This window comes from Alosa sapidissima, chromosome 5 (genome assembly GCF_018492685.1).
Source record: "Alosa sapidissima isolate fAloSap1 chromosome 5, fAloSap1.pri, whole genome shotgun sequence".
Taxonomy (NCBI): Eukaryota; Metazoa; Chordata; class Actinopteri; order Clupeiformes; family Clupeidae; genus Alosa; species Alosa sapidissima.
In genome coordinates this window covers 2938869-2947194 of record NC_055961.1, presented here as the reverse complement: position 1 = coordinate 2947194, position 8326 = coordinate 2938869, and the positions used below count along the sequence as shown (strand labels likewise).

At 46.9% G+C, this 8326-nt stretch overlaps 1 protein-coding gene across 1 annotated transcript in view; it reads left to right on the top strand.

Annotated features, from left to right (window-relative positions):
* The window catches only part of LOC121708990 (pyruvate carboxylase, mitochondrial-like), a 61750-nt gene extending 58864 nt beyond the window's left edge, over positions 1–2886 (top strand). The window contains exon 9 of the mRNA XM_042091989.1: positions 2268–2886. Coding sequence (XP_041947923.1) covers positions 2268–2886 — 619 coding nt within the window. The remainder of the gene's footprint in view (positions 1–2267) is intronic.
* The last annotated feature ends 5440 nt before the right edge of the window (positions 2887–8326 follow it).

Genomic DNA, 8326 nt, shown 5'->3' with positions numbered 1-8326 from the left:
CGCGCACACACACACACACACACACACAGAAACACACCACAAGAGAGGGAGATGGAGATGATCATGGAGATAGCTCTCTCTCTCCCTCTCTCTCTTAAATTCAAATTCGAAAGGAGCTTTATTAGCATGACCATAACAGTATTGCCAAAGCATTTGGGTCAAATACATCAAACGGAGGGGGAAACACACAAATAAAACTATGAGCTATGGCAATGGAGAAGAGTGTGTGTGTGTGTGTGTGTGTGTATGTATGAATGTATGAGTGTATGTTCTTATTTAGGTAATGTGGGTTTCACCTCAGCAGGTCCTTACATTATGGCAGGAATATCCGTATTGAGCGGCAAGGAGGCATTTCTCTTTCTCTCCAGTGAGGAATGGAAGCCTCTCCTCATCGCTCGCTTGCAGGAACTCAGGCATTTGTCATCTTTTCAAAATAGGCTCTCCTAATGTCTCTCCTAATGTCTTCATATTTTGTGCACTGGGTCAGGAAGTGCATCTCTGTTTCTGTGTTTAAGTCACAGTGGTGGCACAATCGAGTGTCCTTCGGCGCTGACGAAGGCCATAAGGCCGAACCGTTTTTTTACTTCCCCCTGTTGCTAGTAAAATAAATCGGCTTTAATTTTTTTAATCGGCAAATAAATCTTTGATTTTCTGTATATTCTCTATGGAAATAAGAATATAAATAAATAAAATAAAATTAAGTAATGCTAGAGTCTCTCAGCTTATGACGGTGTGAAATGTATCTTGCTGCTATAGAGAGCTGAATAGCCAGTTCTTCATGTGGGCCCATGGTTTCAAAGTTTGGGTAATATGTTTTAAAACTGGGAAAGATACATCTCTTATGTCTTTAGTAGAAGAAAGTGCTCCTCTGTCTCAACCGTCCCTGTCTGGCGGTGATCACATATTCTTTCCTCTTTGGGCAGCCAGGTTTCCCTGTGCCTGCCTATTGTAGCATCCGCCACATAAATGGCCATATTATTGCCGTGGATTATTTTCATTTTTGGACTGATTGACATTGAAAATACAGAGTTTTTTCGTTACCTTTTCACCCTCTCTTTCCCTCCCTTCATCTCTCTCATTCCCTCTCTCTCTCTCTCTCTCTCTCTCTCTCTCTCTCTCTCTCTCTCTCTCTCTCTCTCTCTCTCTCTCTCTCTCTCTCTCTCTCTCTTGGTTTCTCTGTTTATCCATGGAGGTGTGTGTGTGTGTGTGTGCTGGCTGTAGTCGTGATGACGGCTCCTGCTTTGGCAGAGGATGTTGGGTAATAAGTGTGTGTCTCCCCATCATCACACACCCCATCAATACAATTACCACTCTGAATAGCTTTTGCCCGGAGTTTCAACTTTATTGTGTGTGTGTGTGTGTGGAACATGCAGTTAGTTGTGTAGTGTGTTTAACAGACAGACAGCAAGGTGGGGAGTTTGAAATGAAGTCTTTAAATGTTAATTTGCCTCAGAGCTGTTGTGTCTGTTGAAGAACAAGCGGAATGTTGGATGAGGGAGACTGGCACAGCCATACATAGGGAGAGCCTCTGAATTAGCCTGTGTCTGTGTGCGTGTGTGTGTCTGTCTGTGTGTGTGTAGGTGTGTAGGTGTGTGTGTGTGTGTGTAGGTGTGTGTGTGTGTGTGCGTGTGTGCACGCGTGCGTGCGTGTATGTGTGTGTGGTGGATGAAATGTATGCATGTGTGAGTGAGACCAGACCAACAGGCTGACACATGCTAGTTAGTGAGAGAAAGAGAGGGAGATTGATTTGAACATCGTTCTGGCAGTCTCAAGTTCGATTCTCTTGGCGTCAAGTGGGAATGGGCGCCAGTTCATCTGAGGTGGAGATGAGACACACACACACACACACACACACACACAGACGGCAGTAATTACAGGAGAGCAGATTGGCTGGACGGGCAGGGTCCGTCTGTGTCCGTCTGTGTCGATTATAAGCAGAGAGACAGTATTGTTTGCCCAGACAGATTTAAGGTTGGCTAGACACACGCGCACACACACACGCACAGACACACACACACACGCACACACACACGCACACACACACACACGCACGCACACACACACTCTCATATTTCCCACACACACACACTCTCATACTGTGCATGCCTACACACACACACACCCACACATGCGTGCATGCGTCCACACACACACACACACACACTCACTGCGCATATAGCTATTTCCCAAGAATACTAGGACTGTGATGTTGTCAGGGAAAGTGAACAGCATTTCTCCCCGTGGTGGAGTGAGTGCTGCACCAGCAGCCCCATCACCCACCTGCTGCAGCTACTCAGGACACCTGCCGACGGACTGACTTCCCCGTCTCCGACTAGTACACCTGCCGACGGACCGACTTCCCCGTCTCCGACTAGTACACCTGCCGACGGACCGACTTCCCCGTCTCCGACTAGTACACCTGCCGACGGACCGACTTCCCCGTCTCCGACTAGTACACCTGCCGACGGACCGACTTCCCCGTCTCCGACTAGGACACCTGCCGACGGACCGACTTCCCCGTCTCCGACTAGTACACCTGCCGACGGACCGACTTCCCCGTCTCCGACTAGTACACCTGCCGGTGGGGGCCGACTTCCCCGTCTCCGACTAGTACACCTGCCGACGGACCGACTTCCCCGTCTCCGACTAGTACACCTGCCGACGGACCGACTTCCCCGTCTCCGACTAGTACACCTGCCGACGGACCGACTTCCCCGTCTCCGACTAGTACACCTGCCGACGGACCGACTTCCCCGTCTCCGACTAGGACACCTGCCGACGGACCGACTTCCCCGTCTCCGACTAGTACACCTGCCGACGGACCGACTTCCCCGTCTCCGACTAGTACACCTGCCGGTGGGGGCCGACTTCCCCGTCTCCGACTAGTGCACCTGCCAGTTGAGGGTTCAGAACAGTTCACTCTCGGGGTGGAGTGTTGCACACACACCGCATGCAGATTTGCAGATGTACACACAGACTACACATGCAGATTTGTAGATGTACACACACACACCACATGTTACCCATCAAGGCTAAACCAGTCGTTTTGCGCACGGTGCTATTTTGAGAAAATCCACGATAAACAAACGTACAGGTTAAAATGTTGAATTTCACGTTTTCGCATAATTCGACAGTATACAGTCTACACTTTCATATTGTAAACAAATTTCACGGTTAAACATACGTTTTGACTGTTAAACCCATACTTGACTTGTGAAGATTCAACACATTAGCAGTCATTCCCTTTGTGCACGCCGCTATAAGGTTTTACAGTAGGGTACGGTAGAGCTAATTTACTCATTAGGCTACTCATTACTCGTTACTCAGTGTGTCAGCTCTATATCGTTCTTGGCAGATGTAACCGAATATGAATGTGAAAGACTTGCCTTTCAGGGCACGAACGGTCAAAAGCACAAACTTTTAGAAATATCCTGGCATCATTTTAGGGACCAGGAGAAGTTTTCCATTGAAGTAGGCTAGCACATTTTAAGGCTAGGCTATACACAACTTATACACAACAGCAAGGCACCTAACCCATAACTGCTCCCCGAGTGCCGCTGTTGTTGCAAGCAACTCACTGCGTCGGGATTAGTGTGTTCTTCACCTCACTGTGTGCTCACTGTGTGCTGTGTGTTTCACTATTTCACGGATTGGGATAAATGCAGAGACCAAATTTCCTTCACGGGATCAAAAGAGTATATATACTTATATATACTTATACTATGGAACAAGCGTGCCTGTTGTTAAAGGGAATGTGAGATGGCGCTCTGATTGGTTTATTGCACGTTACGCCCAAACCACACCCATGAGTAATGTAGCTAGTTCAGACCACCCCATTTTAGATTTGCGTCGGGCGCAACAGTCATTATCCCGCCGTTAAAATAGCATCAGCGGCCAAGATCAGCCCACAAAGTGACTTGTGCAAAGTCAATTGCGCTGAAGTGGAAGATGGAGCCCTTAGTGTTACTCCTGCTGTCCTGCAGTCTGGCCTGTGTCCAGTGGTGTGGGCAGACGCAAACTCAGCAGCTCCGTCTGAAGGGCAGTTGGTCATCTGTGCAGTGTTATTACCGTGTCATAGAGATGCAGCCATACACATCATCACCAGGTGTGCAGTGTTATTACCGTGTCATAGAGATGCAGCCAATCAGGTGCAGTGTTATTACCGTGTCATAAAATGCAGCCATACACATCATCATCTGGTGTGGCACCCAGGTGTGTGTCTGGTGGTGTGTGTGTGTGTATGTGTCAGGTTGTGTCTCTGGTGGTGTGTGTGTGTGTGTGTGTCAGGTTGTGTCTCTGGTGGTGTGTGTGCGGTAGGTGAGTGCTCCACTGCCCCCCCATCCTCCAATGTGCAGTGTTGGAGGGTTTCCCCTGGAGCCTGGCCGCCATGGCGACGGCCCAATTTGTATTCGCCGGGTTGCCCAGGGAACCGTGTCGTCTGTTTACTAAACACTGTCAGTCCGGCAGCATGCCAGCCCTCTCCCAGCAAAAATAAGAGCCTGTGTGTGTGTGTGTGTGTGTGTGTGTGTGTGTGTGTAAGCTGGCGTCAGGGGAGTGACTAGAGTGTAAACATGTTTAAGGAGCTCTTCTCAGGTGTCAGGTAGTCTGCCCCCCCCCCACCTTACTGGACAGGTAAAGCATGATCAGACTGAGCCAGAGAGTGCAGCAGGACCCTGTCATTCCCGTCACACACACATACACATACACACACACACACACACACACACACACACACACACACACACTTTGCAGGGGAAGCAGAACACCTGTTCACTGTCTACTCCACCTGGGTCGCCCGTCCCAATAAGTGCCTCCTGGGAAATATCCTGCTGCTGTCGTAGTGACAGGACTACCTAGTTACAGTGAACGAATGAATGAATGTGAAAATGGAAAATAAATGGATATGAAGGCAGATCACTTAGCCCTGCTAGTTACTATGTTACCATTAGCTTAGCCCTGCTAGTTACTATGTTACCATTAGCTTAGCCCTGCTAGTTACTATGTTACCATTACTATGTTACCATTAGCTTAGCCCTGCTAGTTACAATGTTACCATTAGCTTAGCCCTGCTAGTTACTATGTTACCATTAGCTTAGCCCTGCTAGTTACTATGTTACCATTAGCTTAGCCCTGCTAGTTACAATGTTACCATTAGCTTAGCCCTGCTAGTTACTATGTTACCATTAGCTTAGCCCTGCTAGTTACTATGTTACCATTAGCTTAGCCCTGCTAGTTACTATGTTACCATTAGAAAGTGTGAATGAATGAATGTATGTTATGAATGTATGAATAAATGAATGTATGAATAAATGTATGTTATGAATGAAATAATGAATGAATGTCCGTCCCTGTGGGCACCGAGCCTGTTTACGGTATGAAACGTCCACGCTGACGCTGCACCATGGAGCTCATCCACCTTTTTGTTTCTAAAGCAAATCTAGCAGCCTGTAAGTGGGCAGCTTTAATGTCAGTGAACACACACAGTGAACACACACTATGTGTGTGTGTGTGTGTGTGTGTGTGTGTCCCCTGCCCAGAGACGCCTCTGGGCTTGGTTGGTTTCAGAACAGGTTATCATCTTGGGCCGGGCCGTGTGCCAAATTTATCCAAATCCAAATTTAGTCTGCATAGGCTACCGCAATTTACTTCCATCACTTTACTCCACACCACAATCTCTGGCTGAATAATAGAAATGTCAACACGCACACACACGCAACTCTATGCCATTAAAACTAAAGTAAAGCAGATGGCCTGTGTGACTGGGTCCTACTCCAATGTCCTGAGCTGTGCTGACAGCACTGGGACCTGAACTCATCTTGTGTGTGTGTCCCCTGCCCAGAGACGCCTCTGGGCTTGGTTGGTTTCAGAACAGGTTGTTATCTTGGGCCGGGCCGTCTGTGTGTGTGTGTGTGTGTGTGTGTGTGTGTGTGTCCTGTCCAGGGACCAGAGAAGAGAGCTGGTGTCCTCCTGTGCTGTGTGTCTCCTTCTTTTCTCTTCTCCTCTTCCTCCTCTCTCTCTCTCTTTGTCTCCTCATCTTCCACCTCCTCTTCTCTCTGTATTTCCTGTGTCATCAACATAGCCAGCATTTTCTCCTCTTCCTCCTCTGCGTCTCCTCTTCCTCCTCTTCTCTGTCTCCTTCTCTATTCACTTCTTCCTCCTCTTCCTCTTTTCTTTCTGTATCTCTTCCTTCTCTCTTTCTTTATCTCCTCCTCCTCTTCCTCCTCCTGTGCTGTGTGTCTCCTGTTCCTGTCCTCTGATGACCAGCAGGAGAGGCGTTATTTAGACATGTCTGATGACCAGCAGGAGAGGCGTTATTTAGACATGTCTGTCCCCTGATGACCAGCAGGAGAGGCGTTATTTAGACATGTCTGATGACCAGCAGGAGAGGCGTTATTTAGACATGTCTGATGACCAGCAGGAGAGGCGTTATTTAGACATGTCTGTCCCCTGATGACCAGCAGGAGAGGCGTTATTTAGACATGTCTGTCCCCTGATGACCAGCAGGAGAGGCGTTATTTAGACATGTCTGTCTGAAAGAGAGAGAATGAGAGAGGAAGAGAGACTGAGTGTGTGTTACTAGCATGTGACTCAGTCTCCGCCTGTGTTTGTGTGTGTGTGTGTGTTTGTGTGCACATGTGACTCAATCGATACCTGTGTTTGTGTGTGTCTGTTTGTGTATTTTGTGTGTGTGTGTGTGTGTTCTCACTGGAGAATTAGGTAATAGCTGAATGTTTCTCTGTGGCGGAGTGGAATGTGAGCTAAAGTGGCTTCATGCTGCTTTAAACGATTCTCCATGGAGCTGAGTGGCTTCCACATGCAAAAGGTGGCAGCCAGAGGTGGTGGCATATCAGATCATACTCCCCATGCTCTCTCTCTCTCTCTCTCTCTCTCTCTCTCTCTCTCTCTCTCTCTCTCTCTCTCTCTCTCTCTCTCTCTCTCTCTCTCTCTCTCTCTCTCTGTCTGTCTGTCCCCCCCTCTCTGTCTTTCTCTTTCTCTCATTCTCTTTCTCTTGCTCTCTCAAATTCAAATTCAAAAGGTGCTTTATTGGCATGACAAATAGTCAGACATTTGCATTGCCAAAGCAATTGTTACATAAATGTATGCAGCGGTTGCTATGCTGGTTGCTAGGATGATCATGTTGGCGCTATGGTGGTTGCTAGGGTGACATTACAGTGGTGGTTGCTAGGTTGTTGCCAGGGTAATTAGCATGGTTGCTAGGGTGTTGCTAGGGTAATTAGGATGGTTGCTAGGGTACATATGGTGGTTGCTAAGGTAATCATGTTGGTTGCTATGGTGCTTGCTAGGTTGACATTATAGAGGTGGTTGCTAGGTTGTTGCTAGGGTAATTAAGATGGTTGCTAGGGCGTTGCTAGGGTAAATATGATGGTTGTTATGCTAAATAGCATGGTTGCTAGGGTAATCATGTTTGTATCTAGGTTGACATTATAGTGGTGGTTGCTAGGTTGTTGCTAGGGTAATTAAGATTGTTGCTAGGGTACATATGCTGGTTACTATGCTAAATAATGTGGTTGCTATGCTGGTTGCTAGGGTTAAAGCCAAGCCATGTGTATACAGGTCTTGCACATGGTCTACTGTGGATCTGCAAAGATCTGTTTGACATGGATTGACAGCTTTGCGCCGTCCCATCATTTTTTTACACAACCTTTTTTACATGACCTTTACAACTGGCTACAACTGCTGGCTAGGCATTGAACTGGGCGTCATTCAATGATTCCAATGGTACCTCATTTTTGAAAAGGTCTTTTTGAGCCTTCCTGTTTCTATGGCAGTCAGGTCTTTTTGAGCCTTCCTGTTTCTATGGCTAAGTGGTGTTCACGGAGCGCTAAGTCTGTATTTTAGGTCTTTTTGAGACCTCCTGTTTCTATGGCTAAATGAGTCTGTACACAGAGTCTGTATTTCGTTAGTGTGCTCCCTGAATTTGTTTTTTTATTTTTGTAAGGTAATGTGTAAGTTAGGGATGTCCCGATCCAGCTTTTTGCACTTCCGATCCGATACCGATATTGTAGCTTTTAGCATCGGCCGATACTGATACCGGCCGATCCAAGCATGTATTAAAGATTAAAGATATTTACTTATTTTGTTGTTATACTCATGTTGAAAAGGGTTTTAAGAACAACTAGCCAACTTAATTAGGTTAGTTTGAATAATCCACAGTGGTTGGTAATGAGAAGCTGACCTGTTCTTAACAGGGTTAAATAAACACAAAATAATAAATAGTCAATTAACCACACAAACTGAATTGGCATCAGTGCTCTGCTCTTGAACAACAAGAGTGTAAACCAAGGCTTAAAAAGCCATCAGTGCA